Raw genomic sequence first — 15,943 nt, 5'->3', positions numbered from 1 at the left:
TCATGTCCTGTAGTGACAATTTCAGCGAATATACATTTATATATATTTAAAAAGATATATATTTTTATAGGCGTTACCAACTGCAGCTTTAATTGTGATAATCAATATACAGGGCAAAATCGCTGACCAGTACTCTGTCTAATAATCTATGTTCTATTCCAGGTTTTGGCTTCCTGACCCGTCAGCTGATGTCACTGGCTGGGGGCCGGGTGGTCCTGGCTCTGGAGGGGGGACACGACCTTAAGGCCATCTGTGATGCCTCTGAAGCCTGCGTCAGCGCTTTGCTGGGCATGGAGGTGAGATGTGTGTGTGTGCTTACAGTACATGTGTGTTTCTTTTATATATACACAGTATGTTTCATCCTCTAACCACTCACTCTGTGTCCCAGGTGGAGCCTCTGTCCCAGTCTGTGTTGGACCAGAAGCCCTGTGAAAATGCCGTCCAGTCGCTAAAGAGAGTCATCCATGTTCAGGGTGAGAACTCACATAACACAACCAGAGCCCTCAGCAACACGTCACTCAGAGAGTTAGCAGCACTGTGAAAAATAAATGAACACACATTTTCTGTTGTGATTAATCGTGGGTGCGTCGACAAAGAAATCAGCCGCATGTTAACACACTATTTTCATCTTGTAAGCCTTTTGTCAAGAGTCTTGCATGTTTCCAGTTTTGAAAATCCGCCGCTCACCTGCAGAGCTCGGCACTGGAACCGACTCGCTACCTGCAAATTATCGCTAAATCAATTCCAGACCTGACCCCGCCTGAAACATTAATGCAAGACTCACAACCTGACCGGTAGGCTAATGAAATGCGCGCTGTTGACCTCTGGACAGTACTATACCAGAACTGTGGGGGTGAATAGAAACTCAATAAATGTAAAATTAAATAAACATAAAAGAATGTTAAACGTTCAGATTGAGCAGGCAGAAGTTTTTTGACTGAATTATTCTCATTTGTATTTCCACCTGAGCAGACCTATCCCATGTCAGTCACACACTGACACCTCTCAAAAATCAAAACCAAGTGTAATGTTACGCACAGATGGCACAGCATGGACACATTCATTGAACTGTTCACAGTTTACATATTAAGATCATTTGTAGCAATGAAGCAGACTGTAAAATTTCAAACCCCATGTTTTATAATTTTACCTCAAAATTTAAGGACGTAAGGCGTAAATAAGGTTTTTCATAAATAGAAAGGAGGAACAGAACTGCAGAGTTTAGAGTATTTTTTTAGAGTTTCTAACTTTGATGCAATACCTTGAAGAATATTGATATTCAATGCCATTTTCAATATGCGAGAAAAAGGACATTAACAGCATACAGTTTCTTTTTTTTATTAAAAGATCATTAGAAGGCTATTACATGACAAGAACTTGTTAGGTTAATAGCAGAGAAAAGCAGATTGACTGTAGTAAACATTAACAATAAGAGAAACCAATATTTTTGACAACACTAGCAGCACCATCACATTCCCTGTGCTGCTCCTCACCTTTCACTACTTAAGCATGAAAAGAATTTTACAATATAGATAAACAGAAGATAACTCGCCAACTCTGAGACCCCTGAAAATGAGATTTTGATGTCTCTGGGGCATCCATGGTGTTAATAAAGGGATCACAGACCTTCTATATTTCACACATTGATGCTGAACCTTCATTCTTCAAGTAGACACAACTTAATTTCTAAACTTAATTTGCTGTTTCCAGTCTTCCTCCAAAGTTGTTGCAACCCTTTGTGATCTAACCTTTAACTGCACGATTTCTCCTTCACTCTCACTTCCATTATCAGTGGCTTTTACTTTCTCACTCTCTCCAAGGTCAGTCATAAGCTGCTTTAGTTGACAAGCAAATGTCACACACACTTTTGAAATGTCACAACAAATGTGAGATGTAAATGTAAAAATATTCCTGTTAATTGATTTAAAGTGAATAAGCAGACTTTCAGACTGTTATTTCTCCTTGATGTCAGCTGAAGTACATAGTTTTAGTAGAAGATGAGATCAAGGAAAAACACCTGTTATTCTTGCACCAGATAACAATCATACCACTGCCTTATACATGGGAGGATTTCAAGTCAAGACAGATTTTATTAATAAAGCCCCAAATGACACAGGGCTCAGGAGGAGGCATGGTAAAATTACAAAACAGTTACAAATTACAGGGATTTTACAGTCAACATTTGTACATTTGTAAGTGTCCAAGGGAACTTTTCAGTGTTGTTTTAAACTGAAAACATGTTTGATTCTGCTATCATTTCATTTAGCATCACAAACATTTTGGTTTAATTGTATTTAACCAACCAATAATAATTTATTATTAGGGGAAAAAAATTTTAATTCCCAATCCACCTTTTCAGTTTTCTGATTCCATCAGAAAATTCTTCAGTTTCTATTTCTCAAGGCTTTTTAGCATCTTTTTATGCATTTCTATCATCTGTAACTTTGTTCTCTTTATTCCTCCACGAAGCACACTCTCCTCCCTCTGTGTCCTCATCCCTCCTGCTCTCTGGCCACCTCTCCTCCTTTACATCCCTGTCTCCCATCCCTCCCTCCAGCCGTCCCACACACAGACAGACACGCATACACTCACACACACACGCACGCCCGCCCTGGCTCCAATTATCTTCAAACACTTCTCTGGCACACGACCTTCGCAACATCCCCTCCTGATTGCACACAAATGTTATCCCAACCAAATTAGATTAATTAAAAATATTTGCAAAGCCACAAGAATGTTAAGCCCATAATTTAGGCCCGGGGTGAAATATATGTGAGTTGCATGCGCAGCCAGAACACACACACGCTCTTAGACGAACACATTTGCAAACACTGATTGATTTTACTTCCACTGTGTGTCACAGGACTAAAGCCTGGAGACCCTGAGAGAACAGATTGAGTTTGAGTTTACATTTCTGAAATTATCAACATGGATATTTAGACCACGGGCTGTTTATGTGACAGCCAGTGCTTATATTCAGATCAAACAGCTACCACTGGTGGATCAAACACCAAGTGCTGCTCTTTAATAATGCAGCGCAGGCACTTTCCCTCAAGGAACCATTCTGAATGAAAACAACACGGGAATACCGACGACTGAGGCCATTAATCTTTCTCTCTTCCTCCTCTCCCTCTTTTCCATCTCCTTGTTTCCTGCAGGTGAGTACTGGCAGAGTGTGAAGGATTCGGCCTCCACAGCGGATCTGTCCTACCTGCAGGCGCAGAGACGGCGACTGAGGCGAGATTCTGACAGCGAGGCCGTCACCGCCATCGCCTCGCTGTCAATGGAAGCTATTACCTCTGACAAGTAGGGACGATTTCGTATTTAATCTTCACTTTTAGCACCATTACAGTACTGAACTTTACGTTTTATACAAGCTTTCTGTTTTTTCTCGTTCATTAAGGAAACAAACAGAAAAACTGACAAAGAGAGGTGATCCTCTCTGAGGTCTCTGACAGCTGCCCTCAACCGAGTTTCTATGGTAACACACACAGGCACACACACACACACGCGCACACACAGCTTTGCATTTGGACCATCACTGGAAACAGATGTCCTCCTCAGTTCGACCACTGTATTCATCGCCTCACAAAAACTCCTACATGACTACTGGCAGCAGTCTGACCACTCTGATTCAAACACACACTGAGCAAAAACTTTCACCTGGACAACATTCATCCTCTTGTCCTGGAGGGGACATCAGTCACTGAACTGAGAAAAAGTTGCAAAGAAAGACAACCAGAGACAGATTAATGAAGGATCTTCATTTTGTCGTGGCGTTGGAAGTTAACAACATGACGAAGCACAAACACAAACTTAACAAAACACAGCTCTGCAACCTTAGACATTCACCTTGTAAATGACTCCCTCAAGACCTGCGAGAGACCCCTCGGACTGTTGTAACCTTGAATGTGGGGTCAAAGGTCACCTGGGCTTACTGGAGCCAATCAGTCAGAGCGGAAGGAGTCGTCCCCGCCAGGATGTGTCCGGTGAAGGAGAACAGACTCCACGTCCCACTATGATGATGTCATTTGTCTAAATGTGACAAAGATCCAGTGAAGGAAAATATCAGGAGCTGCTGATTGTTTTTCGCACAGCGCCGCTGTGTAACGTAAACCGGACGAAATGGAGGAGACACAGCCACATCGGCTATGTTGACAACAAACATCTTGTTTGTTCATTTTTGGGTTCATTTGAATATTCACTTGACCTTTGGCACACATTTTTTGTGAATGTCAGCAGATTTCTTTTGTTTAAGACTCCAGTAAGATTGAAGCTCCAGTGAAGTCTGAGATACATATGTTTCATATTGTTTTGTATGTCCACATATTTTCTTAAATCTTTTTTTTCTTTCTTGGCCTGTCGGGCGAGCACATGCAGCGAGATGGCTGCACTTATTGTTATGGCTCCCTGGCAGATAAAAGAAGACACAGCAGACTTTGATGAGGTGCATCTTAAGAGTGTAGACATACTGTAGATTGTATCTGTGGCATTAAGTCACAGTGAAGAGCTAATGCCTCCCGTTGTTGGAGAATCGATATCAGGGGAGATTCTTTGGACGTCAATAAGCAGACGAATCACCAACGATGCCTCAGGGCAGCGCAACCACTCTGAAATGATTGTATATGTGATGATGCATATCACATTTTGGATCCAAAGACTTAATGACAATCATTCACTTCAAGTGCACTTACATTGCCCTCAGGATGGGAGGATCAGAATGACTCGGGTCTTAAAATCTTTGATAGCGTTTGTTAAGTGGACCAGTGTTTCAACCTGTGGATGAGCATTCCTGCTGTACTTTGTACATTTATTTTATTTCTTCCGTAACAAGGACAAACTGACCTTTCGTTTGTCATTAACGTAGCAGCGTTCTGTTTACTCTCAGCAGCGGGGATGTTTTGCTCCCTGGACCAAAACGACGACATTTTAGCAGTTAGGACGGAGCAATAATACTGAGATAGTTGAATATCCACACAGTGCAATTGGACACAGGTTAAGCGCAACCAAAGTTTATGAGAACAATGTGCCGTCCCTGGACTGGCATGGCTTTCAAAACTTCAAAGACTTTGAAGAGTTTGCGTATGTTTCCTTTTTTTTATCCAAACAGTTGAACGGCACCGAAAGCACAGGACGGATATATAAACAAATTCATTTCTCAAAAAAACCCTTCTATTTATACATTCAGATTCTGTGTCTTTGAAGTGCTCTTTGCATGCCTAACACAATTTTGACGGTGCTATGGATTATTCTTTTTATAGTTAGCTTTTTTTCTTTCTTTATGTTGCGTCATGTACGCAACTTAAATCCTGTCAAGTCCTTAATGTAAAGATAATGTGAAAATGAGGGTAAGCTCCATATCATGTAGTACAGTCCGAGTGTAGCTTTACATAGTTTTAAGAGAACAGTCATGACCTGACGTGTCTAATGTCTTAATTCATGCAAATGACTTATTTTTGTATTTGATCTCCAAAATGAACCCTGTGCGCACTTAGAGACCAAAGTGTCAGCCCGTGTGTGCCTTGACGTATCACGCTGACCAACCTGTGTGAAGGTAACTTTAACAAACTGGACCTTTCTTAAAACTGAAAAAAAAAGACCAGTTTCTCTTAACTGACATTTCTGTACAGTGTACATAATGACTTTTTTGTTTGTTTTTGTCTGCTTTTTTGTCTTTTCTACTGTTTGTGCTTCAAAAAAAATCCTTAATAAAGGTAAATTATATGCATTTGAATAAAGTCATTTATTTTCAATAGCGTGCTCATTTAAACTTAAATCTTTCATCATTTTTATTTAAGCAAATTTACAAGGGCGCAGGTTTTGTTTTAAATATTGGAGAGCACACATGAAATTGAGGTTGGGGGGGGCAGAAAATTCTGAGCATCAAACATTTCATTTTATGTTTTCTAGTGATTTTTTTATGCACCAGTTTGTGCCTTTTTTGCATTAATTTATGGTGTTAATGTCTTTAATTTTGTAAAGTAAAAGTCCTCTAATATTCAATTTTTTTGGGGGGGGGGTGGGCACATGAAACTGGGGGTTTGGGGGATCCTCCGCCAGAAATTAGCATCAAACACTTAATTTCCTAAATTTTCATGAATTCCTATGCACAAATTTTGCCTTTTTTGCCTTAATGTGTGGTGTCAATGTGTTTTTTTATTTATTTATTTCAAAATAAAATTCCTCCTCTATTTGCATATTTTTATTAGAGGACAAATGTACACTTAGAAATATTGACAGTGATGTGTCCCCTGCGTGTCCCCACAAAATCTACACCTATGCAGCCCGGCTTCCTCTCATGTCTGAATTCCTATTGAAAACCAACACGTAAAGCATTATTGCTCAGATTATCAAAATGTTTCACTCATACACAGCACCAAGAGAAGTTTTATTGTCCACAGGAGCTGACACGATAAAGAATATTAAAAAAAGCAATAATGCAAACAACACAAACATTATGAAACAGCAATTAGACTACTTATGGGTTTCAAATGAATCCTCTATATTATGACTGGAATCACTTCATCACTTACAAGAAGCTTTCTGCTTTTATTTTCTGCATTATTCAGTGAAGATGCTCACAGCAAGTTTGCAAAGATATTTCTTAAAGCGGCTGGGAAAAGATTAATAAGATTGCATTTTAAAATACAACTTTCTGCAACGCTCACTAAAAACAGAGAAGCTGAAGTGAGAAAAAACAGAAGTGGAATAGTGGCTGAACTGTGATCAGTGGTTTAAGACATTTTCCCATGGGCATTTTTCATCAAAGCCTTGAGTAATGCATGAGCAGAGTTAAAGTAATACAGTGTGCGTACACCAAATTCACAAACAGATACACTTTAAAACCCCCAAAATACACAGAAAGCGATCCAGTTACTACAGCAAAACAGAGTAGAAGATCTGCGTCAGATTCCTCATGCTCCTCTTTTTCCCACAAAACGGGGCCTTGAGAGCCAGAGCGATTAGCTTATTAGCATTTTAGCTGTAAACATTCATTGGCTGTGACCGCCCTCTAACCATCACTGTGCCATTATCATTAGTCATCTTAATGTCTGTCTGGCAGTGAGTCATCCGAAGGGAAAGAGTCGGGGGGATGATGGTTATCACGGTGTTACCAAAGGCACTCGAACCAGCAGCCATTTTGTTTCATTGTCAACGCAGGCCAGCTGTTTGTTTTTTTCCTTGTTTTCATCATTTAAAATGTTCAGCGCTTGACTGTCACGTCTCCTCAGCGGTGTTTCAGAAACACAGAGCTGTAAGAGTCAAGCTGCAGGAATCTCATCTCAGTGTCATGAGTCGAGCACGTGTCCAGAGTAAGAGAAAAAAAAGGTTTTTTTTAAAAAAGATTTTAAAAATGGGGATTGTCTGGTGAGGTGGGAACTTTCTTCTTCGAGTTTAGAGAATTTTCCATTTGCTGGTTTTCTGCAGAGATGAGAAACATACATAAGTTAACATTATAACACTTTAAAGATAAGAAGACATTTCATACTTGTGTGTCATTCTGGAGCATATTTATATATATATATATATATATTTATATTTATATATATTTGTGCAAAAAACAGACCACCGGTGGAAGTCTTTGAGACGTGTGTTGAGGTTATAAAAATGTTTGTGCAAACAAACAAACACTTCTGTTCAGCGGAAGGTGGAAAAATCCCTACAGCTCCTTTAGCTTCTCTTCTCTTGTTTTAACAAGCAAACATTTCATCTGGAGCGTTCTCAGTTCACCCTAATTGCAGTGTGCCTTTCCATGCTTCAAGAAAGACACACAGAGAGAAGAAGTAGTCAGTCAGAAAGAGTTAGATGTATATTTGTGGGTTTCAGCCCATCACATGACTTTCATCATGCCATAAAGGTGTAAATGTGTAAATTGACAGACAAAAGATTTTCTTTGTCATGTAATGTCACAAAGTTCAGGGCAACCTCTATTCTGCTGTTTTCTTGTTTACACAAAAGTGACTTCTTAAAACATACATTTATCTGTCTGGTTTTACAGTATTTAAAATTAAATTTCCTAAGATTTTCATGAAGTCAAACCCATTGTGTGATAGTACAGCTTTTTTTTACTTATTGTTCAGTTTCATACATTCAGTTTATGTTTATTCTGTAATTTGCTGTCTTTATCATAGTTTTTATTGGTTGTGGCGGAGTCCGCCACTTTTGCATTGGTTTTAAATTGCCCACCTGAGCACCAGAGATACACAGGTAACAATTGTTAAAGAAAGCACGTTTAAAGGTGCTTTTGGAGTTTGTTTTTTTTCTTTTTGGTGGGGGTGGGGGGAGCGTTATTTTGATTAACTCAAATGTTATGTTTGATACTACTTGTGTACTGCTTTTTTTCTGCAGTAGTTCAGTTTATGTTTTCAGTAATTACCTTTTTCTATCATAATTTCTTATGGTAGTGGCGGAGTCCGCCACAGGACATAGTTGTTTAAGAGAATGCATTTAAATGATCTTCTGGAGTTTTCAGGGGGGAGTGATTTTATATATATATATTTTTTTAAAGTACTGGAACTTTTATGTTAAATCACACATAACTGTTCCTGTTTCAAAAACTGTGCGTGTGAACATTTGACAGATCCTGATGCATTTTGGACACAAGTTATGGGGTTTGTGTTGTCTACGTGTCAAACCAGAAGTCATTTCTCCATGGCGCTCTATCCCTGCAGCTGTCTGAGCAAGGCCAATGCACATGCAAATGCACATACACATGCAGCAGTCAAATGAACACACTAATACAAACTTACACTGTCTCACACACACACACACACACACACACACACACACACACACACACACAAACACACACATACACAAAACCCTCCCACCTGCGCTCGGCTCACAGTTTGGCTCTCTAAAAATAAAGATGGCTATCAGAAGCCACAACTTCTGGATGAGGCTTTTAAAACGCAGATGAGCCACAGAGGACTTTACATCTGGTCCCAGATCAGTCCGTAGTGAGCGCCAGAGATTTAATATGCACAGCAGAGCATCCAACAGCTGGTCAGTCCAAACTGTAAAACACACACACACACACACACACACACACACACACACACACACAGGGACGCAGCAGAGCCAGGGGTTCCGGCAGAGGAAAGAGCAGTGACAGGCATTTTGATTATAGTATAAACAGACAGGAGAGTATTGTTTTTGTGCCAACTCAAACAGAACAATCGTCTCATTCTGAGAGACTCATCGTGAGCCAGACACCCACACATCCCAAAATCCTGCTCATCAAAATATGCAAAAGTGTCCACTGTGTGTTCATGTACATATGTGTGTGTTTGTGTGTGTGTGTGTGTGTGCGTGTGCATGCTATAGAATTGCAAATAAATATTGTCTCCTACAGAGAAAGTACAAACTATAAAGGATACTTGTACTTTTTATGGCGTGTACAGATGGTGTACAGTAATTATCTAGTTATTATCTAAGTATAAAACTATGTTTGCTGGACAAAATTACAGAAGCACCTATAATTATTATCTGCAATCTAAGACATCAACATTATTTCAGGTTTAAATCACTTTACATGGAACAAATGTACCTTGATATATTGTCAAGTGTTCCAGTTATTTTGTCCACATTCAACATATCATCTGCAATAGTGGACATGTGATTCAAGAGAAGCAGGATGTTTAAACTTTTCAAACTTAAAAAGAGGCTGCTGTAAATATCCTTAATATTTTGGACATTCTGTAGTTTTCACATAAGTGAGTGATAACCTCATATACATGTCATTTAGTGCATGTATACACAGAGTTTTAGATTACACACACACACGCACGCATGCACACCCTTTCTTTGATGTCTTTCCAACCTCATCATCTTCCCTAAACTTAGACGTTCAGGTCAGTTTCAGGCCTTGAATTTCCAGCACTTTCTGTGGCGGTCCCTGCAGAGCTGATGATAACAGGCAGAGCAGGCAAAGTAGTAGGTAATAACTACCGCGCTGCGTCCAAGGACGCTCCACGTGCAGGGGCCTTGGCATTTCATCCACAGCACTAAGTGGAGCCCTCCACGTCTGCTGCTGAGGCCACTGGAGGTTTGATAATAACGTAGAGAGGAACACCTGCAGTGTGCACATGGCCGCCGGCCGCATGTGTGTGTGTGTGTCTGGACAGTGTAATGTATATATGTAACATGTAGCCTGTGTAGCTTTATTTGTGATTCCTGGACAGCGAATGAAACTCTGTGAGAATGCATTCATGTCTGATCAAAGATCGAATACTGAATAGTTTGTTTGAAACGTGTTTACTTTGACTTGTCATCTAGCTGATGAGAAAGTGTACATTCCTTCCAGCAAAGCGCCACGATCGCCTCAACACGCTCTCTGCACCTCATCATATCTCTGTCCCCTGCTCTTTTTCCATTTAAATCCTTATCTTGTATGTTGTCATTTTATTTTGAAGGACTTCCTGGCTGCCCTTTTTTCCCAAAAAATAAAAGTTTTATAAAACTAAAACCAGAAGGGAGAGATATAATCACCAAAAAATACATCTGTAAGTGTATTCCTGTTTACTAATCTGAACACACACACACACACACACACACACACACACACACACACACACACTGCACAGGTAATTAAAGCCAACTACAAACACACACCACTACACATGTACATGTGCTGACACACACAGGCCCGTGCTCCTGACCCTAACCCTGGTACACACACCTTCCTAATACCTCACAACTGTTTCCAATCTAAAGGTTCCTGCTTGTCTGGGCCCCGGCGGGGCCTGATTGCACGATACAAGATCCTGAGGAGAGAGGGCAAGGCTGCAGGGAGAGAGAAAGAGAGAGAGAGAGATGTGCCTCCTCACTCTCTCTTTCTTTCTTCTCCTCCTTTCATTCTGTACCTGTGCAGGAATCTGGTGTCTGTTAAAATGGTTGAGAAAAAACAGACCCCGTGTGAAGTCGATCCTACAGATTCTGGAGGAAAACATTTGTCTTAAATACATCAGAGGTCTGTCAAACACTGGGGAGTTTAGATTGCGATGAAGATAATGTGCTGTTAGTTCAGTTTAGGCACTAAAGTAAAACAAGCAAAGTGATTAAATGTGCTGTCTTTAAATCTGTTCTCAAACTTTGATCATATTTTATCTTATTATTACATAGTTATTGTATTAATTGTCTTATTTTTATTTATTTTTATCATGACTTCAGGAGAGGTATATTCATGTACCGCACGTGTTTGGACAGGATTTATAGACATTTCTTTTATGTCTTTTTACTAACATTTTGACACGTTTTGACACATTATAAAATTATTATTTGCTTAATATCTTGTTTGATGATAATTCAATGTGAAGGATTTTGTTTTGCAATCTAAATATGAAACTGTATTCTTTTTGTATTGTTGTTATTTTGATTAACTTAATTTAACAAGAAAGACCTCTTGAGCTTAATATCCTTTTTGCAAGAGTTGCACCCTAAATGACAAAAAAGTTGCACAAACCAACACAGTATTAACATATGATGTGATATGATGACTTACATAATGTTATATGAGCTATTTATTACCAATGGTTTTATGTAACAACAAAATATCAGCCAATAATTAACAGCATGCTACATTTCACGAAATCAGTAAAATAAATAACTTTATAAATGAAATTAGTAAAAATAAGTTTAGCAGTTTTAGTGAACCACTTTAAATTATCAGCATTAGATAAATAATTTATATTATTATATAACTGATATGATCTTTTCTAAAATATTTTTCTATACCTTTGAATCATTTCTTGTATATTTGCTTTAACATTTTTTTTTAATCACAGAGTTCATGGTATATTTATTCACCTGAGTGCAAAGGTAAAAAAAAAAAAAACTTGATAGTTGTGTGTAAACAGTGGCACTCATCTTGTGTTCGTGTGTTGTAATTTAGTAACTTTTTAGCTTACAGTTTTATTAAGAGTTTGTTATTTATTAATATATCTCTTTTTATCAGTGAGTTTATGCACTTTTGTAAATGTGACTTTTAGAAAAGCTTTGCTGTCACTTCTTTAGTCTAAATACAACCATGATCAAGTCTTCCAAAAAATACAGTGTCTTAATATAAAAATAAAACTGTAAATTATGTTAATGTTTCTGTGTTATACTTGCTTTTAATTTTAACATACTATACTTTAAGAGCTTTAACTAGTGACCAGCACAGTTTGTTTTTTTAAATTCCTGTCTGAGTATTTTGTTTGTGAAGTCCATCTGCCGTGTTTGTTTGTTGGGCTGAAGGGCTGCAAATAAGACGGAAAACTCTACTAAACTCAACTATTTGAATCATGGAAAGAAAGACGTCCGTGTACTGATGACATGGTGAAGACAGAAGTGTGTGTACACGTGCATGTTCGTGTTTACGTGATATCTGTATGTGTGTGTTTGTATATTGAGTCCATACCTGAGTGGCTGCAGTGGAGCGTCTTGTTGCACTGGACTAAACTGTAGGACAGACAGGGGAGAGCATGTGGAGGTGGAAACAATGGAGGGCAACTTGAAGAGGTGGAGGGAACCTTTATGGAGCAGGAGTGTATGCAAAGGTTTTGAGTTGAAAAGGCTGAGATCAAACCGGGAGGGGAAAAATTCAAAGGTCAGGAAACGGATGCAAACACAGACACAGGCGGTGGGGTGGAGATGTGGACACGAGAGGGTTTAGGACAGAATGGGATCCTAGTGGCTGGTGGACATGGCCCAGGCTCCCTCCATCCTCCAGACAGAAAAGGCGTAGCTCAGTCTTTCGTGGGCCAGGTAGTTGCAGCTGGCCAGCTTGGCGTCCATCTCGTCGCTCTGCAGCACCTGGTAGAGGAAGTCGATGTAGCGCGAGGCCAGCTTAAGGATCTGAATCTTGCTCAGCTTGTCTGAAGGTAGCGTGGGGATGATTTTGCGTAGAGATGCGAAGGCATCGTTCAGCGACTGAGTGCGTTGACGCTCCCGCACGTTGGCAATGACGCGTTGAGAGTGGAGGTCCTCGAAGGGCTGTTCCAGCCTGGGGCCCAGCGATGTTGGAGCCAATGACACAACAGTGGAAGGGCTCTTCTTCACCTTCTTTGGCCCGGATGGCAGCAGGCTGTTGGGGCTGCCGGTGCTGCTCTCCTCCGCCTGACCGAGGCTGTCCTTCTTAGGGTAGGGGGAGCGTTTTCGATTTCCCGCTTGGAGGGTCTTCTTCGATCCTCTTTCCAGTTCCTCTTCACTGGCCCCCAGACCTCCTTCAGGGGAATTGGTGCAGGACACCTCTTCTCTCATTGTACCGTCCACCGACAACCTTTCACTGCAAAGACGAGTCGCTGTGATGCTCTTAACTTGTATCAAAAAGTCTTCTCTCTCATAAAATACAGTTACGGCTTCTGAAGCTCCATCGGATTGGATGTCGCTCCTGTTTCCTGGTTACCTTGTTAAATTTCTCACTTTCACATCCCCCTCTCAACCTGGCAGACAGAACAACAACAAACCATCTGACAGGCAGGTCCACCTCCGCTTCTTTTATACCCAAACGCAAACCCAGGGCCTGCGGGCAGTTCTCTTTGGCTGAGCGGACTTCCAGAGGGCGTGGCCCCGCCTGAGCCAGGCAGAGAAGCAGGAAGTGTTCGTTAGCTGGGCGGGCGGTAGAGAAAAAGGGGTAAGTGGAGTGCTCAGCCAATAAGAAGTGCTGTGTCTAATGTTGCAGGGATGTCTGAAGCTTTATGGGTTCCAGATTTGGGGCTGGAGCATGAGTCCGCATGCACCCTTGTGTCTGCATCCTCATTCATCAACTCATTATTAAGACAGGAATAAATTGAAACATTTCATTTCTGTAAACCTTAATACTCAATACTTTAACATAGTATTTTTATGGAAGCACATTCTCAAATATTTTTTTCCTGCAGCATAAAAGTTATTAATCATGTGATGTAGAGCTTTTTTTGAACTTTTTTTTTCTTTAACATGAGAACACAACATTTGTCTGCCATGGTTTTTATCATGCTGATAACCAGACACTATAAAAACAAATCCGTTAAACCACAGCTTGCAACGTAGGCCGAGTTGATGAAAATACTGCAGATTAAACGACTAAAGGGGGATTTATAGGTCAAACAATACACTTTATGATGTGGATGTTATGTTAGGAAATGGCACAAATTACAGATTTCTTCCATGACAGACTTTAAAGTTCTGCAAAAACACACAAAAAAAGTGATTTTTCATAAGTCTTTTTGGCCACAAAAGCTTTAAGTAGATCTGAGAGAAAATGTGAGGTTGTGCAAGCATGCCTCCTGGAAAGAATGTCACAGGATGAACTATTTTTTCACACATCATTGTGTCTGTAAACACTGATGTACACTGAAACACCTCTAAAGATTATGTCACACTTAACCTGTTTTTAGTTGAAAATAATGACGTCAGCTGCTCCTATCATCTATGATGGGTTGGGAACAAGGCACAGACAGGACCCTAAATAACCCCTGACCTCAGTGGCCCAGTGACCTCAGTCTGTAGAGGTGAGAGAGCACCTAATTGTGCCATCCACGGCCTCAGGGCAGAGCCGACACATGCTTCACCGCCGCACCGTGAACCCATCTGGGTCTGCAGCCACTTAGAGACATTTTCTACACGTTGGCAGCAGGCAACAGGTCTTCTTGAGAAAAGAAAGCTAATGTTTGCTTGATCTATTGCAACAAATAACTAAATCTTGCGCAAATCTACCTTTGAATCCAAATCAGCTTCCCAACACTGTGTCCGTTTTTACCTCCATGCGTCACAACTTTGAGTGACTCACGCGTGGATCACTGAAGAGAAATCTTGTGGGGAGTTTTCCGCTCCTCTAGGCTGCAGAACTTTGGTACTTTTTGATGACAGCATACTTAATGGTAGCCTTTATATTTCAACACCTTTTTTTACAAGAGTTGTTGCACCTTTAATGTTTCCAAAACCAATTTTAAATTCCCTGTTCATAGACGTTGTATTAATACGCAGAGACAAGACAATCAGAAATTTCTGTTATTTACTAAAAAAGTTTCCTAGATTGTAACTAAACCTCATCTCATCCCTGACACGCTGCTTGACAGCTTCTAGCTGACAATTTGGGTGTGATTGCCGCTGCATTTGAAGGACGGCGTGTGCGGAGCACAGCTCAGAAGATTTTTGATGAGCCTCGTGATTGCACTGGTTTACATTTCATTCAGAGAGGGACGCAGAACGGAAAGTAGCTCGATCCCAGTTGGGTTCAATCAACTCGGAAGAGAAAAAAAAACCCCTCATCTGGCCATCAAAGCGAGGCCACGGACAGAGACAGTGAATTATATGAGATTGTATTTACATAACAGGCCAAGTCAACTCCAGGATTAACTGGTATTAGAAGTGGGGCTTATTGGGAGCTCTGGTGGAGACAGTGGAGGGACAGGAAAGTCATTGTTGCTGAGGCTAATCTCGGGAGCTGCCGCTTACCTTTAGCGAAAGCGTGGCTCCGTGCCACCATCATGGAAAAAATGAGCTAACGAAGCGAGTAGGCCTACAGGAATGTCGTGGCACATAGGAGAACAGAAGGGGAGAGAAAAGAGGGAAAGAATGGGAGAAGAATAAGAAAAAGGGAAAAGAAAAGGAGAAGAAAGGAGTGGGAGAAGGGGGAAAAAAGTGAGGCTGTCCAAACAGAACCAGATGCAGGAGTGTGGAGGCTCGTTTGATCTCTGTCCTCATAGGCTGATTGATGTTGCACATTTCATTTCCTTGTCAGAGTCTTGACATAATGTTTCACTAAACACTCAGGCCCTGCTCTCATCTTCGTTTTATTTCCACGGGGGTCATAATTAACCCTTTCTGGAGCTGAAAATAGATCATACACATATCAATATATATCAGCATATATTGGCTTACACACACGCACACACGAGGGGCTTGGATATCAAAGAAGACCGATGTATTGTCTGTTTCTGTCTCTACAACATATGGTTTGGGCCTGACTGAAATTCTG

The 15,943-nt window shown here is 40.5% G+C and overlaps 2 protein-coding genes across 6 annotated transcripts in view; one reads left to right on the top strand and one right to left on the bottom strand.

Annotated features, from left to right (window-relative positions):
• The window catches only part of LOC121953971 (histone deacetylase 7-like), a 62,036-nt gene extending 56,308 nt beyond the window's left edge, over window positions 1-5,728 (top strand). For all 5 annotated transcript variants that reach the window (XM_088085520.1, XM_042501296.2, XM_042501263.2 and 2 more), the window contains 4 exons: window positions 163-296; window positions 389-473; window positions 3,159-3,306; window positions 3,404-5,728. In XM_088085520.1, the coding sequence (XP_087941646.1) occupies window positions 163-296; window positions 389-473; window positions 3,159-3,306; window positions 3,404-3,446 (410 nt within the window). In that variant the 3' untranslated portion in view covers window positions 3,447-5,728. The remainder of the gene's footprint in view (window positions 1-162; window positions 297-388; window positions 474-3,158; window positions 3,307-3,403) is intronic.
• A 641-nt stretch (window positions 5,729-6,369) lies between these two features.
• LOC121954002 (twist-related protein 2-like) lies at window positions 6,370-13,476 on the bottom strand. Its single transcript, XM_042501307.2, has 2 exons — window positions 12,401-13,476; window positions 6,370-7,422 (listed from the first exon to the last, which is right to left on the bottom strand). The coding sequence occupies exon 1, from the start codon at window positions 13,240-13,242 to the stop codon at window positions 12,670-12,672; it is 573 nt and encodes a 190-aa protein (XP_042357241.1). The 5' UTR covers window positions 13,243-13,476; the 3' UTR covers window positions 6,370-7,422; window positions 12,401-12,669.
• Window positions 13,477-15,943: the final 2,467 nt, after the last annotated feature.

This window comes from Plectropomus leopardus, chromosome 2 (assembly GCF_026936395.1).
Source record: "Plectropomus leopardus strain MGB_pleo_1.0 chromosome 2, ASM2693639v1, whole genome shotgun sequence".
NCBI lineage: Eukaryota > Metazoa > Chordata > Actinopteri > Perciformes > Serranidae > Plectropomus > Plectropomus leopardus.
The sequence above is the reverse complement of the archived record's forward strand: the minus strand, read 5'-3'. Positions and strand labels throughout refer to the sequence as shown.